Raw genomic sequence first — 24124 nt, 5'->3', positions numbered from 1 at the left:
TGTAAAGAGCCCATTGTAGGGTAGAGAAAACTACAGTTAGTACAATTTAGATGATTAAACACTAGTGAACATCAAAGCATTATTTTATATTCTATTAGAACCAAAAGAGCCCTTTCACCAAAAATCTTGCAGACTGGCCCTCTAACTATTGGCATGACTCGATACCACAGGAGAGAAGAAGAAAGATTTGTGTTTTATAATATCAGGTGAAATTATGGCTTTTTTTTGTTCATGGATAAAAATTAAAAGTAATTTCCCACGTTTTTCCATTCACTTATATCACACACTTCTGCTCCTCCGTTCATCTCAAGCTGCTGTGTCGCTTGAGGAACATTAACAACAGATCTATTTTTAGGGAATGTGATCCTAAATGTCAGCGTTCCTCTCAGGGTGCAAGTAGTTTAAGAGATCAAGTTGGAAATGGGCAGTCAGTCAGTTCAGCCTAGAGAAAATAAAATCCCAACCCGAAACTTCTGAAAAGATCTCGTGCTAGAGGACATTGCTGAAATGACAAACCCTGTGAATATTGCATTTACACCGGAGATGGATTTAACCGTCTCATGTTCCAGATTTAACATATCTATTTTAATTGTGAGTGCTTTGCAAGGATCAGTAAAAGTGAAAAGTTCTATGAAGAGTTACTTTTTCATATTGTAGAGAGATCCTCACCATGAACCTGGACATGTGGTTTACATGAACAGAGCAGGAAGTCCAAGTGTCCCCTCTCATATTACCCTCAGAACCATCGCTGTCAGACTGTCAGACAGTACCATGTTACAGCAGGTGCTCCTCCTGTCCTGCCTCCAGTCTGGAAGCTGTTTGGGTAGATTCTGGGACATTTCTTGTGGTTTTTCATTTTTCAGATTCATTTCATATGATGATCTGTAGAACGAGCAACACATGAGTCATGAGAACATGAGAATGAAACAAATCCAACAGAACCTCCTCCACTTCTATACACTCAGTTGGCAATTTATTAAGTGCACTTGGCTACATCTAGTGCAATGTTAATCTAAATATGTCCTGCAATAAAATAATAATTCTAATATTCTGTATTAAAGTAATTCAATATTATATAGACTATTAAAATATTCATTTCACATTTAAATGGTTTATACTCATGGTGTTAATTCAACATTGTGCTGTTTAATTGTATTGCAAGGTGTCTCTTTTATGTTGTCCACCTCTTTTCTGTAACTGACTGTAAGCTGAACAACAGAAACACCTCTCTGTATAATGCAACACAGTTCAAAAGCACCAAAAGACAGTGAGTGAGTTAGTTTTAGTCAGAAGCACCTGATCAACCTTCAACTGTGTGATCTGATCCAACAGCCACACGGAGACTTCAGACAGAAGTGAAGCTCACCGCAGCATAAATGTTTCGTGGAGCAACTCATATCAAGATACTTCAGCAAATTCTGAAGGAAAACCAAACCTAACATGCTGAAAAAAAAGTTTCTTATTAAATTTGCGTAATTTTATCTAAATCTGAAATATGGACAGCTGCATTACAAATCTAACAGTCCTGACTTAAGTGAATGGATGTTCTGAGTATTCCACAGACTGAGGTATTTGCCTGATAGCAGAGGATTTGGTTGCACAAGTTCAGCGTGTTTACATGTTCTACTTGGATCGTTATCAGGCTTCCTGTCTGAACGATAAAAGAGGAACACCCAGATCTATAAACAGCATTAACGTATAATCCTCAGCGGAGACTACACACAGATAGGACCTGTTTGTTCCCAGGAACTAGTTCTGAATTAGATTATATAGAAGCATCAGTGTGTTGCAACATGTTACTGTTGTAGCTGCTGGAGCAGTAGTTTACAAAATTGTACAATTTAATTGAAATCTAAACAAGCTCTATTTTTGCCGTGTGTAAACGATGGGTGGGATCATACACTGTCCTCCAATAGTAAATACCATCAGGAATTTCAATTGGTCTTAATTGCTCCACAGTTCCTCCCAGAGCGTCCAGCCCCTGAACAGACGGGTCCAAATATCCGTACTGCAAACAGGACAAAAAGGTAAGTCTCCATATTGTTTTATTTGAGGGAATTTGTTCTTTAAAGCTTGTTTTCTCTTGATCAGTTATTTTTGAGACAGTGATTCAAACTGCCCTCAAGCTTGACCATTACATGATGGGCAGATTACAAACAATGATAACACGGGTACTTTAGCTTTCTCCACCACTTCCCCTAACAGAGACAACAAGACTCCCTGCACAGCGCACTTCTTAAAATCAGCCTGGATACAATGGAAGTGAAGGTGTCAGTGGACGGCATCCAACGTGTGGTCTGTGGAGTCACAGAGGAAACAACATGCCAAGAAGTGGTCGTGGCGTTGGCTCAAGCCCTGAGTGTGTATATTTGTGGCTATACAATTTATGTTCCGACATGCTAAGTGAGCTGTTAACAACACTCATCTGTCTCTGCAGGTCAGCCCGGACGCTACACGTTAAGGGAAAAATTCAAAGACTTCGAGAGGTGCATGACCCCCAACGAACGGCTTCTGGAGACTCTTGAGAAGTACGGAGAACAGGCCAGGGAGGTCCAGCTCACCCTGGTCCACAATGGACCCTGTGTCTGGAATGAAATGAGCAGAACAAGGATTGGTAGATACCAACCTTGTCCGCCCCTGAGAAGGAAGGATGCAGGGGGTAGAATGCGGCGAGGCAGCGGTTCACTGAGTTTGCATCGCCAGAGCTTGCCGCCGTTGCCTTGCTCAAGGCAAGAAGCTGAGCCACCGAAAGAGGACCTGAAGAGGCCTAAAAGAAAGTCTCTGACGCTCATGGAAGAGGCCTGGGAATGGTTGGAGAATCTGGGGAAAGGCAAGGTCTACAGTACTGCCTGTGACAAGGACACTAAGAGAACCGATAAAAGGAACCATACTCTCGATTTGTCTCCCACTGCTGACAAAGATAGCTTGGGTCAAAGAAGTAGGACCAAAGTCAGAGGTCAGAAAAGTATCAAGTCTGACTTAGACAATCAAACATCCTGCTGCATGGGAAGTCAGACGAGAGGTAAAGAAAGCAAACGCTCTAAGAAGAGTAAAGAGGCAAAATCTGCTGATGACCTGTGCTGTTCAAACAATGTTTCAGCTGAAGATGAGAAAAATAGTCTCAAAGAAACTGTCATACGTCAGCTCGGATGTTTGCAAGATCTGCAGGTCCAGATAGACCGCATAGACAAACAGATTTTTGAACTTGAGGAGAGACAGAGGGCCAAAAGAGCTGAGCAGGACGCCCAGCGGAGAGTGGCTGAACAGGAGATGGAGCAAATCAAGTTTTGGGAAAATGAATTAAAGGCAGAGGAAGGTCATGGGAAGGACTTGCAGGGACAGTTTCTTGAGATGAGGGCGAAGGCTGTTGAGTGCAAGGCCAAGCTGGAGGAGTACAAGTGCAAAATGCAGGGGCTTGATTTCTTTGCCACTCAAAATGTTGTTGAAGAGGACTCATTGATGAGTTCAAGAGTCGGCGGTGGTGCTGCCACTGAGTTTTCCTCCAAGGACGCATATCAGCAACGATCTGATCCAGATGGGGATGTTTATGTTAACAGGAAGTTCCTGCCCAGAGAAGACTTCAACCCTCCTTGTGCTCTGGTTTCTCCCAACCAGATAAAAGAGCGGCGGCCCACAGGTCCCACAGAGCTCAGGGAGTGGTGGACACGCTGGTCTCAAGCCCAAAACACTCAATTACAGACTAAGAAGAAGGTGATTCACCGCTCTGAACTCACAATATATCTGGGTAGTACTAAGGTTTAGTAGCAAATAAACACTCATTGATACTAAGCCAGTGAAATATGATGAATGCTTCATTATACGACAGTTTGTTTCATTCTTTACACAGATTCTTAAGTTGCACTATGCAACTTTTTTACCTTAAAATAGCAGTTCCAAAATATGTTTGATGGCACACTGACTCAGAATGAGGAGAATGGTGCTGCTTTCATTCAGACTCCACACCCTGGACGTGCGTTCTTGGTTTATGTAACTTTGGTGAGTGAGTACGATGAGAAGTGTGGAACTGACGCAATGTCATAAAGCTTAAATTCAGCCCTCCCGTGGTTTGTTCCCTTCAGTGAGCCCCCTCATAAAATGTCTCCGTGTCAGAAGTGAGACCATGTGGTCATAAGAGGGGAAAAAGGGCAGGGGATCAGCTGAGGTTGAAATCAAACACCCGTCACAATAGGAAGTGCTTTAGCGACACAGGATACCTTAAAATTTAAAAGGCATTTTAAAAACCACAACATAATATAATTTTACTTTTCACAAATATAAATGTGACATTTATTTTTATTTTATTGGATTCTTCATGATTGCTGTGTAGTCAACCTTGAAGTAAATGATGGAATTATTTCTACTGTACATGTTATTGGGCAGTGACACCCTTGCCTCAAAGCTGTTTCACTTGTTCTGGCAAATAAACAACAAAGAAAATGATATAATAAAAATATGAATGTCTCATTGTGCGACAGATTCTATTCCATGCTTTGTGTCGAAAGGCTTCATTTCTTTACTTAAAGCAACTTTGCAGCTTTAAAATTTGTTTCAAGTTTGAGTCTCACTAATTTTATAATTTACATCTTACAATGTCCTCTTTGAAGTAAAACCTTTCAGATGCAACTATGACATTTTGATAATAAAATAGTCCATTGCTAGAATGAAGTCGTAACTTAGGCTGTGTGTCATTTAAAGAGAAAATCAGCCTGTTGCCTGAGTTAAAATGAGGAATGTCGAGCACCTTATGTTACACTTTTGGAATAATTAACAAAATGGGATATTTTAGCTAGCCAGTACTGCATTATCATAATTATCAAACGGTCAAACAAAGAACTAAACAGACTTGGAGGAAATGCCTGGTAGTTGAGTGTACATCACTGTGACACCTGCGTGATTTACAGGTTTCATAGTTGTACAACAATATTACTACAAGATTTTGGATCGAGAAAGGATAAAACTTTCGTGAGCACGAGTCCTCCTTGCTTCTTCTTTCTTATATTAAAAAAAAATTATATTACACATTACAATTTAATTTTCAATAAAAACTTAAATCTCAAAATTATTCAACAAGGCCCCTATACTTTGATGTAAGCTACAGATGATGCATTTCACCTGCCTGTACTAGACTTTCATAATCCGAGACTGTAAATATGCTTGAAGTCAATGCTGTCTTAGGAGGATAACTGTTTAGCATAACTGTTGTTTTTACTTCCTGCTTTATTTTCTGTGAGATCTGTTAAAGCAGACCAGAAGCCTCTCTGAAATAAAAGAAATACAAAACAACTCATGATTTTCATAAAACTTTAATTCAATTGTTTCATTCAAGACCATTAACAAAAGTACATGAGAACCTCTGAATGTGGTTCAACGGAACCCTGGTGATTTCTGAAGTTGAAAGTAATTTTGACTGCAACTTAAATGTGCAGAGGCACAACAGTTCACCCAACACTTCTCCAGAGCGCTATAACTGATATCCTGAATTTAATGCTTTTTTTTTTTTAAACTGGATTTCCTAATACTTTACCTTTCTTATTATTTAAGTTAAATTTGTTTCATTATATCTGAAGTTTGAACTTCCACTAAGAAAAAAAAAAGCACACATTACATACAGTATAGTTCAACCCACAGGTTTGGGATGCATATCAGTATTATTTCTACTAGAAAAGATAGCCACCCTAAGATTGTTCTGAATATTTTGGCGGTTGGCTGGGAACAGGATACTTCTTTTTTGTTTGTTTTTTTAAGTTTTTGTTTTTTTGTCACTTTGCTTGTAGTTTTTAGGCACCTTATTCTTACTTAATTCAATATTAGCAGATTGAGTTTTAATGAAAAAAAAGCAAAAATATGTGCAAGAAAAAAAAAAAGAAAAAGAAAAACATAGTATAAAAGAACTGCAGATATAAGATGCCACAAGGAATTCTGCACCTGGGAAAATTTGCTTAAGTGGAGCATGTGAATACCAAAAAGGTATCTAAAGACTCCAGATTGCTAAAGTAAAACCCATTAGAGGAACTACTTTGACATTCACATACATCACAAACCATGCTTTCACTTCAGCTCTTCAATAAAGCATTTTAAAACTGCTCAAAAAAAACGAGCAGTGAAGAATCCTCAGTTTAAGCTCGCACACATGAGAAATATGATCCTCCTTATGGAGGGAACTTTGCTTTTTATATGTTTTTTAGGAAAGCATACAGAAAGTGGAAACTTGACAAATGCAACCATTTGAAGTTTCCATGGGTAAAGGAGCAAAAATGAGAAAAAGAAAGAGGAGCAGAAGCTCAAAGACATGCCGACAGACGCACCCATTCACCCAGGCAGACTACAGGACAGAGGACAGGTGCAGAATTCCAGACAAAGCAGATTCAAAAGAGAGGGACACAGACAGCCACACAGTCATCACTCTGATTTTAGAGGGGCAAGGCCCTCAGAAACAAATACCTCCATTACACACTAATCACTTCTAGGATACGGGGCGCACGCACACACACACACACACACACACACACTCAGAGATCCCATGTACACTGCAGTGTGGACTCCATATCAAGTACATCATACATGGGAGGCAGGGAACCACGGAATGAGAAAGGTTCCCTCGCAGGTATCGATGGGACAAAGATTACACATGCCGATTACTGTATGCGTGTTCATGTTTTGTGTATTAGTTTGTGTGTACAAGCATGTGTCAAATCAAATTCCCTTAACTCCTGCTGTTGCCGCATCCCACCAACACTGAATGGGAGGGGGGTTAGGCTCTGTATTGCTCAGTCGATGACGCCAGGCTGTCGGGTCTTACGCTCCACATTGAAGCCCTGTACAAGAGGACACACTTTGTTAATATATTACGAAATTCAAGTCATCCAGTAATTGAAGACTTAAGGAAGGAAAATATAAAACCTGATGTTATTCTAATCATTGATTATTGCAAGAGAAACATCCACAAAAGGAAAAACAGCTAAGCACCAACCTCATTGGCTAAATATTGGTTCTTGTAGCACAGTATGCAAGAAATTGAAAAATAAGCCTCTGTTATCATAACTAACTTTGTTCAGTGCAGTTAAAAGATTACATTGTTCCAGGTCTGGTTGGAATAGACCATTGTGACCAATGGTGAAGGTCAATGAGCAGGATCAGATACGGATCATGAATTTTAACGTTAATGGTATGAAGAAACATGAAGCATGTCTTTCTTCATACACAACATATAATCCAGTTAATGTTCTTGTTTTAGCAGTTTTCTTTCATCAAATAAAAACTAGAAGTCAATTAGAAGTCCGGCGGCTGGACCAGAGGAAACTGCATGAACAAATGTCAATTTGACTTATAACAACTCTATTTGCAATGTATAACTAAACTTTAAAAAAAACTTTAATTATACAATGAAATAGCAGGAACAGTGGCTACTTTCAGAGTTCAGTAAAAACTTGCAGTAGCAGTGCAGTAGGCTCGGCCGTACCTTTGAATTGTCAGGACCGCGGGGCTGTCTAACGATGACCAGACGAGGAGCACTGGCATCATCAAGGGTGATGCTCTTCAATCGGTTCACCAGACGGTCAGGGCGAGGAGTTGCCACTGGTTTAGGCCCCTCACTGCAATGTTAGGGGCATGATATGAATTCAAGATTAACATTGAGACCATATATTTTCAGATTGAAAACATCAAATATCCTGTACGCAGCCGGCCGGAGTGCCTACCTGACTCTGCGAACATTGCAGGCACTACATTTTCCTGTGCGTTGATTAAGGACGACCGAGAACTCCACTTCATCCCCAGTTTGGAGCTCCAGGCCATCTTGCACTTCTTTTACGTGGAAGAACAGTTTCTTGCTCTCACCGACCTCATATGTGATGAAGCCAAACTGGGGACAACAAAAAGAAACATTAAAATCAGTAACCCTTCACTTAAGTATAACCTGTCGATTTCTAAGGCATGTAATTACAAAATAATGTAAATAATGAACCGGGGAATGAATTATTGATGACTACCTGGTCTTTGACACACTCCACCAAGGCTCTACGCTGAGGGACAACATTACAGGCCATCTTCTGTCCAGTCTGGGATACTGTGCAAACCTGGAACTTCACGAGTTCTCCTTTCTGCAGACAATCTGCCTTGCTGGCCATACCCATGATTCCAAAGGGATAATTTTGACCTTTTGTTCCACCTGAGACAACAAAGAAGTGGGTGATATTTTAATTTCCATGCAAGACAAACTGCATTAAATGCTGGTTCTGCAAGTCCCATCGCAATTTGTCACCAACCTTCCTCTGTGATTTCAATAAGCCCTTGGTATTCTGTTTGGGAGGGGTCTACACTGCGTAAAGGACGGATGACTTTCCCCATCATCAATGTCACACTTACATCCTCTCCAATGCCATTCACTAGAAGAGGAAAAAGAGAATTTCACAATTAAATTGTAGTTCCTTTACCAGCCACGTTAACAAATCTTACAAGTGAATCGTTTAAAGAAATCAGCTAAACCTCTTCATACCTGCAGCCACTTTTGTAACCTTTTCAGCACTGACTTTGTTTCCTTTTCCTTTAGAGAGTGTGTACTCCACTGTGTCACCAAGCTCCAAACTGTCCAGATCTCCACACATTTCACTGAGGAAAATACACGGATATAAATAAAACCAGAGTTTAAAGTCAGAGACATTTAGATCTAACTCAAAAGAAATCTGCAAAGAAAAAAAAACAACAGAATTTAGAATTTAAAACTCTACCTGTAGTGAAAGAAAATCTCTTGGTCATGATTTGCTGTCTCAATGAAGCCAAAGTTGTCCTTCAGTGTGGCAACAAATCCATGTAGTCTCTTGGCATTGGAGGAGTTACGGTTGAGGACCCTGATGGAGACTGCGCTCTGCTGGCCGGTTCGCTTCACTTCGTTGATAGAGAACTCCACCTAGAGGCCAAAAATGAGAAGTTTAAGATGGCTGAGACAAACACTGAATCACACCCAGAAACACAACCAAAAAAAGGTGGGTGATGTTAGCAGCTACAAGAGCAAAATTCATATCTTCATCTCTTCAGCAGAACCACTTGAGTTGAACGATTTAGATTCTAAAGATGTGGGGTTTTTGAGCAGCTAACAGAATCGCCATGTTTAAAGATCATTCTCAGCTTCTATAGCAGGTAGAGACATGGAATGGAAAAATAGCTTAAATATTTGGCTTTCAAACCATTGCATTGTCTAGAAACCAAAGAAAGCCCCTTGCTCCTCAAAAATGTCTCTTAGTGACTGAGCCTTGGTCAGTGGATCAGCAGGTTATGGCTTGCCTTTATTGTTACAGTGTTTTCATGGTTGTTTTTGTCAATTAACCACTGCTTCAATGTCGCTCCCCTTGCTTTGGTCGTCAGCCTTTGCATAAAACTATTTTTTAATTTTAATTGCATTAAATTAAAGCACTGACGCATTTCATCAGTCAAACTTCATGAAAATGAAGAAACCGGCTCAAAAGGGAGGATCACTCAAAAAGGTTAATGCACGCATGTTGTATCAGGTCGAAATGGGTACATGCATCCTTTTAGTGAGCAGTTCACACTTAGTTGACTCTTTGCATAGTCTTTAAATCTGAAGCTTGCCGCAGGTACCTTGTCTCCAACCTGTGGGAGACCTCCTCCCTCTAGGTCTTTAGTATGGTATGCCACAGTGAGCTTCACTCCACAGTCTTCATATGCAATAACTCCTTCCTCTGATTCCTGCCAAAAGGACAACACATCAAACTAAATTATTTGAGCATCACCAATGTCGGATCCAGCTGGTCCCAGCCATTGCTGAGTCGCTCATCAGTGATATAACCATTTCAACAAAATGGGTTGCCAGTTTCAGATGAATTGAGCAGAGCATTTTAAAGTATGTATTGTATTAGAGGATGGTGTGCAGATAGCCTACACAAGCAGGACAGGCATCAGTGTGTGCATTGCATCACTCTGTAAAAGCATGGATGGTTAGCATTAGCTTAGTCTACTGCAACAGCTCTGCGTTACAGCATAATTACCCATCACTACTGTGATCTCAACCATTGGGAACAGTCCTGTAATACTCATATTTTATTCCTTCAATAATTCACAGTGATTGCCTGTGTCAATCACAGCAATGCAATTCGCTGACATTGTTACCTCCACCATGAGCATCATGTTATCACGTTGTCTGTCTGTTAGTCAGCAGGATTACAAAAAACTTTTGGACAGATTATCAAGGAATTTTGAAGGATGCAGTTTGGGTCAGGGACGATCCCATTGGATTTCTGGTGCAGATGCATTTGCTTCACTTTCTCTGCATTGTTTCCCACAGAATTTATTCAACATATTTTTGGACCAAGCATGGGTGCACCTGCATTGACTTTGGTGCAGGTATGCGCTCTAAGAGCACCCGTTTAGATACACTTTGATCACAAATTTAAGTGTGACAAAAACAGTGGATATGTTCAGATGGCCAGGCTGGTTTGACAACGGAAAATATTTTATGCTTCAGATTCTGATGTGTAAAACTGTTTGGGTTCTTTCACTCAAGGACTCAACAGTCTGTTCCCAAAAACCCATTCTAGTAATCTGGATTAGTGTGTAGTCTCTAAACTGTGCAGCTCTATTGCTCACTGAAGAAATTACGTTTGGATGATTGTGGGTTTAATAGGAATCGAACACCATGCTGTCATTGGTTGGCCAGAGGCCTGCAAGGACCAACCTTTTCTACAACTTTACCCTTGGAAAAATAAGAAAAACAAACACTGTTACACAGCAAGGCTTGTCAACAGCACGCTTGAAAAAGATAAGCTGTTTTCATACACTGCGTTATGTGTCAACTGTTGACTTTTATATTTGACATCTGAAGTCTAGGAATATATTTGTTAAAGTTAGTGAAATAAAATGACTGTATATAAGAATAATTTTGTAAAATATGCTTAAAATACAAGCATCGTCATCATCACATTAATCTGTGAGACATGGTCATGTGGCTTCATGCAGAAGGTCTCAGTCCTACCTTGTCTTTTTTCTAAACCAACAAGGGGCATGGACAGGAGGTCAATGGAGGACAAAGCAAAGAGTAAAATTAAAACTAAAAATGGGTATAGGGGTAGAAGAGTAGGTTGGGGGTGAACTCAACAAGGCTACCATTTTGTAATGGATGGATGGATGCTGTAATATTTGTCAAAATAATACCTTCTCCTTGCCCTTGGTAGGACTGGCATTCTTTGTGGTGACAGCAATAACTTCTTTCTCCACCACACCCATGAAGCGCTGCTCAGACTGGGTATGGAAAGACACTGTGCCCTTGGGCAGCTTCTTGATGCGCACGGCATGGTTCCTCTGAGCAGACAGCATATCCTGGCAACGACAGAACATTTAATTTCATTTGTTTAAAAAGAAAATGGAATGTGGCGGCTAAAGTAATAACACAGAATACATACTTTGGTGAAAATCTTATTAACAGGACCTACAGGCACAACAGTAAACTCCACTTCATCCGAGATGTGCAGTTGGCTCTCCTCCAGCACTTCACTGAAGTGAAAGAACATCCTAGCATCCCGATCCACACACTTTATGAAGCCAAAGCCATCACGTATAGCCGCAATCACCCCCTAGAAAGAGTTTTGGTAGCACAATTGCTGTCTATGAATAGGTAATCACTTAAGTTCAATTCATAAAGAGGTCTCTTCAAATCAGCCATTTTTTAAAATAAAATTATATATTAAATAATTTTAAGTGACCATTTGAGAAAATTAGTAACTTATACTTTTTTGGAATCTTTACCATTTCGCGTGTCTCCTTGGTGAAGTTGAAGGTGTCTGGGAGGATGTCGATGTTCGTCGCCCTCTCCAGCTTGTCTCTGCGGTCGGTGGAGATGTTGAACTGAATGTGATCGCCCTCCAAAAGGGTCACCTTGGATTTTGTGTCCTTCTCACCAAACGGCAGCTCCTTGTCAGTGAAACCAATTCGAGCACTGATGCGACCTGGTAGAGGGTCGTTCTGTGGACACGGGAAAGAAAGATTTGTCTTGGTTAGTGACTCAAATGTTTATACCTAATTTTACAACCAAAGCCTCATCAAATACTCAAGAATCCAACTCGACAGACTTGTTATCTACTTGCCTGGTTTTTGGTGGGAACCTTGGGGATGACCTTGACGACAGTGCCTTCAAACTGCTCTATGCTGATATCCTCAAAAATGACTGTTCCTTGAGGGAGCAGCCTCACATCAGTGGCTACTTCTTTACCCTACGCCACAAGAACAGAAAATGTAAATAATGTTCTAAACACACATTAAGAAAAGTAATAAAATAGAAAGAGGTAAATTGGTATAAAGAAAAAAATGATGCCCAAATTTAACTGGTAAGTAATTTGTGGATGGTACAGTTGGAAAGCTTAACACCTACATTTCTGTCTTTGATGGTGAACTCCACGTCATCTCCAGCCTGCAGAGCCTCCAGATCACCCTTGAACTCACTGTAGTGAAAAAAAATCTCCTTCACCACATCAGCCCTCTCGATGAATCCAAAGGCCTCCTGAAAGACAACACATGGTTCATCAACCTACCGGTCAAAATGGGGAGTTTTAGTGGGTTGGCATGCTTACATCATGGAGGGAGAGGGGAAAACAAAAACTCAGCAATGGCAAACAAATTTACTTTTGTAATGTTTAAACCAATATCACATTCACTGGTATGGTGGAAATCTTTGAGGTATGGACTAGAAATAGGTGAATAGCATGTAGTCATGATGCTACCAAACACCATATCTAAAGCAGATCTGATTATTTTTCGCTTATTTGGTAAAGCAGCATGGTTGGTAAAATCTGAGTTGTCAGGTTAAGTCCATATCCTTATCTCAACAACTCTGGACTGAGCATTTGGTTTCGCAAACTCAGCCACCAAACATAATCACATTGAGTCTAATTATCTAAATAGGAAAGGTTCATGTAATGGTATCAGTGGACCGTACCTTTGTAGCACACACCACACCCTGGCACCGCATTTGCTTTTTCTTCACGAGCTGAATATTACGAGCACTAACAGCACCAGTGCTGAAAGATAAATAGAGATGGATTGAAAATCAAGGGCAAGCTCTGAAACATCAAGATCATAGTGACACGGTGAAAAGACTCACTGTTTGTTGGTCTCCATGTAAAAGCTGACTTTGTCACCTGTGTCCAGGTGGATGTTACCCTCCACATCATCAGGAGTGTAGGTAAGGTAGAACACTTCCTGTGAAAGTCAGTGTCAAATCGGTCAGACAAAAAAAAAAAAAAAAATCAAGACACCTACAAGGATCTGTTACAACTTGGTCAGGGTTGGGCAGAAAAACAGGGCCCGTGTCATGATCTACTCTGCTGCTTTCACTTGCCAGACTAGTATTGATAACTGGCGATGTGGGCACAACTAGTGATAAAAAAAAATGAAACAGACGCCACAAATTATATAATCTGTATGAGCCTGAATACTGTTACATTGACTACTGTGGAAACCCTAATACAATGTATTCAGACCCCTTCACTTTGCTATTTTGTAAGGGCACAGCTAAAAATGTTTAAATTCATTTTCAGCTCATTCTATCCACACCAAATATGCCATTATGACAAAGAACTTGACATTTTTTCAATTATACAAAATTCAAAAGGAACGATTATATTTACGTCAACATTCTGCATTTTCGTGATCAAGCTTGATGTAATCTATGTCACTTTTCTTACCCCATTTCTTTCATAGCAAACACTGCCATTGGGAGCCTGCACAGGACCAGACTTTCCATCCAAGTGCACTGGGATTGATGAGACAACCTGCAGAAAAGGGGGAAATCAAAGATGGGAGCCATTAAAACACTGATTTGGCAATATTCTTTCAAATGACATAGACCAAGTAAGGTATCTCTGCACACATGATGGATGAAAGGCTGAATTTCAAATAAATGTCATAATAGCATGTATATTAAGTGTAAGCTGTGTGGAGCATCACTTACAGGTAGGGGTGTAACGTTACACAAAAACCACGGTTGGGTACTTACCTCGTTTTTGAGGTTATGGTTTGTTATGTTTTAGGTACAGTAGAAACAAGGAACATTAAACTGATTTTTTCTTTCTTTTTATTCAACTCTGGTTGACTATGGCTGTTTTTTTCTTACCAAAGTAAAATAACAAAATAAACACTGATAAATGGAAAATAAATATCCATTAACGTGCAGCATGTAAAAAATTAAATAATTTATTTTTCTTTAAAAAATGTATTTGTCCACATAGTTTGCAGACAGGGTTTGATGCCCTGCTGGTACTAACAAACTCCGCAGTGGAAAACACATTCACTATAGGGACGGAGGTTTATAAAGGGCTGGTGTGACTTGCTGGCTGAAATGCGGACAAGAGGGAACTTTGTAACGGGACTCGATTACTTTCACTTTACTGCATTCACAACAACAGAGAGCGGTGGCATGTCCGTTGCTATAAAAATAAGTGTTGCACATTATTACTTTGACAGAGTCTGAATTATTTGCAAGCAACAGCTTTAATGCGGTTTGGGTTTGCACAGAACTCCTTGTCCCACTAATGATAGTCTAATTTCCAATATTAGTGGAACATTGCTATGGTGATGCCTTTTCAAATAGTTAGCATGTTCGATGGGCTACCAGCTACATATCCGACAGCAGTTGCGCAATGTCGGCATACAACTTTTGTACAATCCAAATGTCTTTGTCCGTCGCCATTATAGTGACTGGGAAACTGAAGTGTTCCCACACAAGAGACTTAAATGATGTGGGAGGGTCTTCACACACAAGTTCTGCACGTGGACTCCTTTCATTCATTCGGTACACGTTTGTAAAAAAAAAAGCGAGAGGCCCGTACCGGAGATTTTCAGTTTGGATACATGTACCGTTACACCCCTACTTACAGGTTTGCAGAGTTGCATTGCAAGATTGTGCTGCAGTGTGAAATCTTCATAAAACGTCTAAACCTGGCTATAAAAATCAATGAGCATATGAATTGGTACCAGTGTGCTGCTTTGTGGAAACACACTATGCTCTACATGTAGTCATATTTGTTATGTGAATGCATTACAGGATGATTGGCGTCAATAGCATGTTATGAACATGTCCAATGAGCCGAGCAAGACAGTCTGGTAAGATACACCGCTGCTTTTACTGGGTGAACTCAACTTAATGACGTAGCAGTCAGGCCCACTGACAAGTATAAACCCATCGGGCAATTCAACATTCAGCACCTCAAGCAAACATGAACGTCAAAGTTTTTTTGTAATTTAAATACAGGATTAGAGGGGGATCAAATTTTACCGTGTACTTGGAATATCATCCCCTGCCCTAAACACAATGGGCCATATAAATCATTTGACAGACAAGGACAAAACCAAAAATAAAATGGTGTTCCTTAACTGGATGAATATAACCATGCAGCACAGTAAAGGGATAGGCGTGCAGGTCTGGCCCCACCTGGCCCGAGATGCGCTCCTCTGGCAGCACCTCTGGCTTTATCTTAAGCAGCTTCACTGCTATGCGCTTGCCAGTGCGCCTGTCAGAGGATACCTCAAACTCTACATCATCTGAGGAAAGAGAAGCAGGGGGACACCAAAAACAGTTAGCACACTTTAAATGATACAGATGGAGCTTGAGTTTCATTAACCCATTTAGACCAATTTCTGCGAAAATGTAGTTTGTAAAGTTGCTTTTCAGATGATGGCTGACGATCCTAGCAAGATTGAAGCTGATTACAGCTGTGTTTCTTTGACAAAAACAACAAGGAAGACAATTCAGACCCAGACGATGTTGCGGCAAATCAAGGCTAAGTCTGTAAGAGGTGTGTACTAAAAGGACGACGAAGGAGGTGGGGGCCTAGATTATAGGCTAGGCTGTTTTTATTATGTTAAACTTCAAGGAAACAGCAATGATTTATAATGAGCGCCAAATGTTTAAGCAATCACATGTTTTTCATTTCACATCTTCCTGCTGAGGCAGAAAAATACACATTTTTGGATAAATGGCTTTCAGCTCTACAGAAAACCCTCAGGTTTAAGGTGATTGTTTTCAAACAATGCTTGGTTTTAAGGTGGGCTTTTATTCTTCTCCTTAGGTCTTAATGGGTTAATGTGGCTCAAGGGATTTAACACTCAGGTGAGGATTGAGACAGATTAGTTATTCATGATTTGTGCACAAGGCCTCTAACCTCCTATTTTAAGCTCCTGCAGGTTGCCATTGTACTGAGAGCAGTGGAAGAAGAGACGATCCTGACGTTCAGAGCACTGGATGAACCCATAGGAAGTCAGAAGCTTCTCCACCACGCCAGTCTCTCTAATGCCTGGTCCTGAGCCATTGGCATATGCAGTGTGCCCATTGTTATGGAGCATTCCTGGGTCAAAACTCATCTAGGGAAGAGGAGACACAAGTGTTAAACTGAATTCAGAAGTGAATCAACATAAAGCAAACAAAAACATAGCTGTAATTTAATGCAGGGTTAAATGCCAACTTACAAAATAATTAAGAAACACTTCAAAACATGCATGTACAGCACATTTCATAGCATGTGGGAGGGAAAAAAGCAAATACAAATCTACATTAGAGGCTTCAGGGGCTATCTGGCTAATTAGAGAGGAGAAAACACAGTTATGCTTAAAACGGTTTTCAAGTCAGTCACCGGTATGAATTATCCTGAACATCTTCAAAAACAAACCGCAACATTTCTGTTTTGCTTCGCGTCATGCACTACAACTACTATTCACACAACTTACACCGTGATTTTAGTCCCACATAACCTAAGCACTGACAAAACTTTCATGCAATTCTTGTTAGACAGACGAGTTCATAAAATGTTCAACTTCCTCTCAAACGACGATTACAAACCAGTAAAATTCCCTCATCAAAAACCTCCACTACACCCTGGTCGAACTTCCACACTACTCCAAACCATGCTGTTAGCGAAAAGTCACATGACAACGCGTGTGAGGGGGGCTGTTTAAGTCAGCGTGGGCACTGCCGATCATGCCCTCTTACTGATCTCTGATACAAGGGAGTCCGCTTGTGTTTTTTGCTTCCTGGGTGGGGGTGGCAAGAGACGGAGGAGGAGCGGGGGATAGACATGGGACCGGTAGAGGTGGATGGGGCAGAGCCAGTGTTGCGAGCCACTGGCGGTTCAGAGGAGCCTCTTTCCATTTCTGACACGGGGGAGAGGACTTGAATATGCTGTTGAGAGGAGGCAACAGCTTTGACAAGGAGCGTACGCATAGCATTTAATGACTTTGTTCAAATTACCGTCATCACAAGGTGTTTAGTTATAAACACACAAAACGAGTCTAATTGACATTGCTTCTGACATTTCATAATCCCCCCAATGCACAATTTATGGGGGGGGGTTACTGTATCTCAGCAATATTCAGCATACATTATACCTATTATATTTATATTACCTCATTACAACCACCAACAGTTCTCAAAACCCGGGAGAAATCCTGACACCAAAACACCGTACGAAAAAGTAAACGGACACTCAGTAACAATGGCTGCAACCATGACACTTCGATAGTGCTACCACGACACCCTCACATCATTAATCAATAGCACTAAGAAGTGGCTAAAAATACCAGTGCAATCAAACAGGAATGGCTCTTCAGGGAAGGCAGTGTCATAAATCTTATTCAAGGTCATGTCAAAATAAAACTACCAAAAAAGAGGAACCAGAAAATGCAAATGACAGGTCAAATAGCGGTGCATCTACAGTGGACAGAGTGTTGGTGATGGATTATGGGTTATGAGGTGGGGGGGGGGTCCCAGAGCAGCCTCTTCTTTTAGGTCCTGTTCTGCAATATCAAAACAGGCTACACTTTCCACATATGCAGGTTTTTAACACTAATATCCTTTGGTACAGCACAGTAAAGACTTGGTTGCCTGTGCATTGATTACGTGACAATAAAATGTTAGTGTCATAACTAATGCAGGGCTTCAGTTCTGATGGGCGAGAACTTTAACTACTACCAATTTACGTTATTCCAGGTTCCCAAGTATTATGTAGTTTAGTGTTGCCTTGATTGAAGTAAAGTTATGATTTGCAAGTGTCACCACCCAGCTAGGGTTCTACAGGATTGTGAAGGAAAATAAAAATATGAGGGGGGAGGAGGAAAAAAAGTCTGCTTGTAGGATTTGTAAAAAGAAAATCTGCAATTTAAGCAGCAGAACACCCCTCACCCTGCAACAATATATCTGAGTAGAGGCTAGTCTCGGGAGCCCGAAAAAGGATGAAAGTTAGGCCATTCACAGCAGAGAGATGCAGGGCAAGGTGGATAGATGGGTGTTCGATGGGGGGTGGGGCACGTTGAAAAAGAGGTGGGAAGGTGAAACTTACGGAGCGGCCATATGGCGACAGGCTGAGTCCGACAGGGGAGGTGCTGCTCAGGTCAGCGCTAACAAACGCAGTGGGTGGCGACGCAGGCAAGGTAAACTCAACAAAGCCTTTCCAGGGGCTGCCCATATTTTCCCATAAACTCGGACCAAACTTGCTTGAGCACTTGATTACTTGTTTTGATTTTTTTTTCTTTTGCTTGACTTTTAAGCACTATTTATTTATGTTACCACCCAATGATACACCGCTGGATGTCTGCAAGGGTGAAGAGAGGAACAAACATAACGGGTAAGGCAGATAGGTCAGCCAGTGTACCAAGTGTCACAAACAAAGCAAAATAGCTGTGGGCTTTTATCCCCCAGGGATGGAGTTGAACAATTTTTCTTTTTTTTTTAGAGAGGATATGTCTTAAACAACAGATCAGAAAAGGGCAGGGGGCTGGGTGAGGAAAGGCTGTCAAATCACTCCTCAAAATATACCATGACCAGTGTAGCTGATTGGAGGTGGTGGTGGCGGCTTACTAGAGCATAATTATGTGAAACAGCATTAACAATAACGTGACAAAATTGAAATCATCAACTGAGTATTACATCGTGCACTTCCACTTTGTGTGCTTTCAAGCCCAGATTAAAACATGTGACTACTTGTTAAGAGGAACGTACAAGGTTAAATTCTGATGAAGCACTGCAGCAGCTGCTTTCACTGGGAAATAATCACCAGCAAATAATCACTAAATGAGCTGCTGTTCAATAACGCAAACTAATTGATGAGGCCAAAAACTCCAGATAGAATAATTTCACTGACAGCCATTATAAAAATAGTCGCACACGGTTTGCCAAATTTGAATATTGATTAAACAAACGAGGATGACCTGAGCTGTCATTGGTGCTCAGTGTTAACAAAACAAACTCTGCACAGCATAGCTGGCCAAACTGAACTAGAATTGAGAGTGTTACACAATCTGTGTTTGTACATCTGTGTTATAGAGTAATGCATAAAAACGGAGTTTGCCAATTAATATTTTCAGGATTCAACCACTATAATCCACACCAATTTACACATTTGGAGGAGGAAATTATTTAAAATGTGACAAATGAAATATCTAAACAGGAACAGTGGAAATCACCACAAACGTCTCATGTTACAAAAGAACTACATTCGAAACCCACCTTTATTTGTCGTCTTGTATCTTGTAATTCTCTGGATCTTGACGACTATACAGTTCCTGCAGATCTCTTCATGCACACAGTTGAACACACACACACACACTTGTTACACGTTTCTGGCACGAGTTCTAGATGGTTGCACAAAGCAAAAAATAATGTGTTGAGGGGGGTCTGGCGCAAAAAAGGCATACGCAGGTGCAATAACACTGCTTGGAAAATGTTACAAAGAAAAACAGTGAGAAGAGAAGAGAGGGGAGGTGGGGGAACTATGGGGAGGAGAAAAAAATAGCAGATAGCAGCCCACTCCACACCCAGGCGGTGAGTCTGAGGTGTGGTGAGGATGAGGAGGGCTAAGAGCAGCGTTGGGACGTGTGCTTTGTCAAAGCTGTTGAGTAGGCACAAACTTCTGGTTTCAGATCAGTTATTCAGAATACGCTTGGGCATAGGATTGCTTCTTTTCTGTGTTTCGGTGGAGCTGATGTGCGTCTTCTTTGGTCGTTTCAGGATTTGGTTACTTCTTGCGTTTTGAACCCTTGAAGTGATCCTTTATTATTTTTTCCTCTGCGTGTCTTCAGTGTTGCAACTTTGCTTGTTTTAGGGATGTTTGTCTTCAGTTTCTTTGATATGATCTGAACTTGAAGCAGTTCCGGATGGTACAAAAATTCAGTTCCGTTTCACTTCATACTGTTGAGAAAAAGCAGATTTAGTTGGTTGAGAAAAAACTTGATCCATGATTTCACTTTATGTTGACTGACAATTTCACATTACAAATATTTGGGTCAATACAACAGAGAACTGCCACATGAGAAACACTCCTGAGGAACACCAGTGACCTGAAGTTTGTGAGAACACTAGATTCTTTGCCCCAGACTCCTAAGTATAAAAATAGGTTTTCCTCAGATGCCTCTGGATACAGCCCATAACGCCGGGCAGCTGACTACCAGGCAAGAGTTGTGGATCAACAAGTCCTTGTGCATACCTTCAGCTAAGGCAGTGATATTTATGGCACCAATTTGGACCATCTTGTTTTGTCACTTATCCCTCAACTGTTGGCAGATCTACTGTAAATGTGCTCGATACACATGTAGGAATAAAAACGCTGTGCATTACACATGTAAATTTAGCTAATGTTGCTTAGACACTTAGCAACTGAGCTCAATCAGTAGGTTAGAGCAGAGTGTTGTTGACCTAAATACACTGCTTTGAAAAAACAAGTTGGGTGAGCCAACCCAGGACACATGATATCTTTTCTACTGTGACTGTGTGGCAATGCCTCTTCCCACGTGTCCAGGAAGGTTAATAAACCTTGTTTTGACAAAGCTAGCAGCTTCCTCCTTCGTATTTGTAGCCGAGTTATAATGTGAGATATACCACCAAGTTTTCCTTCCTTTCATAGACCCACAAGAACTACAGCTGTAGTGATAGCATAAACAAGTCAGCAATCACAAGATGGCTTGGGTTAGTGGGTTAAAGGTGGTGAGCAATGAAAAGAAACAACACTTGTGTGAAAATAACCCTGGAGGAGTGGAATTTTTCTTTTACATTCTCCCCTTTTCAGCAGTGCGCAGGTTTAAAAAAAAAAAAAAAAACTTAAATCGCTGGCACCGATTAGCATTTTCAACCCCCAGTTATGAGAGTGTAGCTACTACACCCTCGATCGGGTCTCCGCTCCTGGAAGATTGAATCAACGGTGCTACTCTCTGATCTGGGCCCGAACAACAACCACCCTGACAGCACCACCAGCCATGTGACTTCCCAGCGAGCCGCCATCCCCAGCTGGAGCCTCTAATAGAGGCCTGATCCAGCACGTTGCGGCAAGAAAACGTCACATCTAGGCCCAACCAGCTAATGTCACACTCCACACCGGGAGCCAACGCACACGAATGCCTCTCACGTTGCGCTAGATCACCGCTGTTTAGCCCGAATAACACACACGGTGACGAATAAGTATCTGAGTAATCGTCTCAATGACCTTGTGTGGGCAAACAGAAGCAGACTGCTTAGCATGTGGCTAACGCTAAAGTCGTAAACAGCCAATACCCCCGGGCGTTTCCGACTTTTCCACATGGACATTCATTAACTGCGACAGTGTTTAAGTTAGCGAAACCTGTGAGCAAGTTTAACTTTGAGTTAATATCCTGACACGTGTGCGGGGTTTGAGACTCACGAGAAGTTGGAGGAAAAGTGATCGGAGAGAGAGAGAACACAGCGGCAAGCGTACCAAGCCCCATTCACAAAACGTGCTTTTTAATGTTCGCTGGGTTCATTCTTAAATCTATGCACTGACTAGATACTTTAATGAGACTTGTAACAGACAAGAAAGGTGGAAAGACAGATTCGGCACCCACGTGATAATCTAATAGTTACTTAGACTAAAAATAATAATTCGTAGAATCGGGTAGCACCGCTCGCTTTCCTTCGACACCGGGTGTAATGACAGATGAAATAGCAAAGACTCAAGTGGAGTTCAGGAGCTGCCAACGTGAATGTGACGCCGAGACAACCCTAAAACACTGGCTACCACACGATCTGAGAACAGCTGCAGCTAATCGGGGTCTTTCTAACCAACCGTAAAAGACATTAACTGGGTTTAAACATAGCGAGAGGGAGTCACCGCTAACGGCACGAGGACGGGACAACAAAGAAGCTGCGAACGACGAAGTCCCGTTAGCTCGAGTTGATTTTATTCCGCTATCGCGTCTTTTCCCGTCGTTTAACTCCAATTCCACACAAGTGTCGAGTCTGACATCCAGCGACGCGTTTCCAGGAACACTGGGCTCTCGGTTCATGACATTAAGCGACGTAGCTAGGCCGTTTACAATGCTAACTCGCTGCTAACTGCTAGTTAGCGAGCATGCTGCCGCTGACTACAGTGCGTGTGTATGTGGTGATTTATGGCGAGGAAAAACACGGCTGCCCCCACCCAGGCCCGAGCTCTGCGTATGACCAAGAGCTGGGCAGAAACTGGTGTTTCGGGCCCCGCTGTATAACACAAGGGGCGCGTGGTGCTGGTAGGTTACAAACAAATGTCTGAAGAGTTGTGTGAAAAGAGAATATGAATAAAAACTCACCCCAACAGCTTTCAGCACTGTCACCAGCGCCGCTAGAAGCAGCACGGCACATTACGTAGTGAGCAGGGAGGCAGATATCGCGATATTTCAACAGGGCGACCAGAGAGCCTACAGGAAAGAGTGGCCACTACCGAGCAGCTGGATCGTTGTCTCGCAATGCTCCATGGGACACTGGGCTTACGTTGATGATATGGTGCTGTTATGAATATAAATGTAGATGTTTAAAACCAAACTTAGTTAAAGTCAATGGAAGATTCAGTTAAAACACAAAATGACCGAAACACAAGAAAGCTCTCAAACTGCTTTCATTACCAGATGTTAAAGGGATAGTTCACCTAAAAATCTAACTTCACTCATGATCTACTCACCGCTATGCCAATGGAGGGGTGGGTGAAGAGTCCATAAAACACTTTTGGAGTCTCAGGGGTAAACAGTGTTTCAGACAAATCCAAAACAGTTCAAGTAACCAGGGGGTCGATTCTTCCAACGTCAATAAATAAAAGGGGAAAAAAAGAAATGCCTCCATGCTGCTCCTGTGGAGTCATCCACAAGTAAACACAGCTTCAGAGCAGGCTATGAGAAGACATTTAGGCTAAAAACATGATGTACATGAAGACGTTTCGAGTTGGATATGAAAGTTGGAGCTGAAAGACACTTGGATGACACCTCAAGCGCAGTATGGAGGCATTTTATTTTTTTTCTGTTGTTTATTCATGTTAAGAAGTGGTCCCCCAGTTACTTCTTTTCTATTGGATTTTGCTGCAACACTGTTTACCCCCGAAACTCCGAAAGTGTTTTGTGGACTGAAACACTTCACCCACCCCCCCATTGGCATCGTGATGAATAGATAATGAGGTAGAATTTTTTGGGTGAATGATTTCTTAAATATAAGATCACTACATTTTAGTTTTTAGTTAGTTGAGCTTTATTTCAGACACATAGGTCCATATCAGCATAAAAATTTATACATTAAAAAATACAGAACACAAATGTAAATTACAATCATCACCCGTTGCCGCCACAAAGGGATTAGTGAAACATTTTGTTCCACTGTGTCCCAAAACAAGATGAGTCGTGTATGATGTGAGTCAGTTGATCGAAACATAAAATTCCTCGGCAGAGCTCGAAAGGTGGGGACATGGTGAGCAACAAACATTTTGTTTGAACTTGTCCATCTTGGAAGCATGACCAAAATCCAGACTGCGTCATTATCTGCCACTTGAAGATTTATAGCTGTATGCTTTCAGACTATAGCTGTAATAAGTACTGTTTCAACACCATCTGTACATTTTGCATGCCAATAGCCTCGTCGCATATTCTTTTTCCTAATGATGTGAGCCAGATATCTTTTTACAAATGTTTACCACATTTAGGACCTTGTCTGCCATAACCAATGAGGGACAATTTAGAATCTGCTGCTCCATTATTCTAACAATCATCACAACACATTTTTTAGATTTAATGTCACAGTAAACACCATAATTTGAACATACGTAAACCAGCACTGTAAGGACAAGAGAAAAGACAATTAAATCATCAGCATACATCAGATAGTTAA

General features: G+C 41.2%; 2 protein-coding genes across 24 annotated transcripts; one reads left to right on the top strand and one right to left on the bottom strand.

The window, feature by feature from the left end:
• The first annotated feature begins 1871 nt into the window (after positions 1 to 1871).
• LOC109630711 (ras association domain-containing protein 8-like) lies at positions 1872 to 5876 on the top strand. The gene is made up of 3 exons (XM_020089026.2): positions 1872 to 2027; positions 2206 to 2359; positions 2438 to 5876. Exons 2-3 carry the CDS (start codon positions 2257 to 2259, stop codon positions 3760 to 3762), a joined length of 1428 nt encoding a protein of 475 aa, XP_019944585.2. The 5' UTR covers positions 1872 to 2027; positions 2206 to 2256; the 3' UTR covers positions 3763 to 5876.
• csde1 (cold shock domain containing E1, RNA-binding) lies at positions 5288 to 22708 on the bottom strand. Of its 23 annotated transcripts, none has more exons than XM_069527059.1 (23): positions 22567 to 22708; positions 19499 to 20179; positions 18333 to 18584; positions 16988 to 17176; positions 16164 to 16362; positions 15377 to 15543; positions 13689 to 13775; positions 13106 to 13203; positions 12941 to 13022; positions 12377 to 12505; positions 12093 to 12218; positions 11755 to 11970; positions 11412 to 11582; positions 11164 to 11328; positions 10688 to 10705; positions 9595 to 9702; positions 8727 to 8905; positions 8495 to 8607; positions 8265 to 8384; positions 7989 to 8167; positions 7698 to 7861; positions 7460 to 7592; positions 5288 to 6815 (listed from the first exon to the last, which is right to left on the bottom strand). In XM_069527059.1, exons 3-23 carry the CDS (start codon positions 18456 to 18458, stop codon positions 6768 to 6770), a joined length of 2817 nt encoding a protein of 938 aa, XP_069383160.1. In that variant the 5' UTR covers positions 18459 to 18584; positions 19499 to 20179; positions 22567 to 22708; the 3' UTR covers positions 5288 to 6767. The 23 variants fall into 23 exon arrangements, with proteins under 23 accessions (XP_069383160.1, XP_069383162.1, XP_069383164.1 ...); XM_069527061.1 differs by having other exon boundaries at positions 11442 to 11582; XM_069527063.1 differs by having other exon boundaries at positions 15434 to 15543.
• Between the last annotated feature and the right edge of the window lie 1416 nt (positions 22709 to 24124).

The sequence above is a fragment of the Paralichthys olivaceus genome, chromosome 6 (assembly GCF_024713975.1).
Source record: "Paralichthys olivaceus isolate ysfri-2021 chromosome 6, ASM2471397v2, whole genome shotgun sequence".
In the NCBI taxonomy this organism is placed as follows: Eukaryota; Metazoa; Chordata; class Actinopteri; order Pleuronectiformes; family Paralichthyidae; genus Paralichthys; species Paralichthys olivaceus.
The sequence above is the reverse complement of the archived record's forward strand: the minus strand, read 5'-3'. Positions and strand labels throughout refer to the sequence as shown.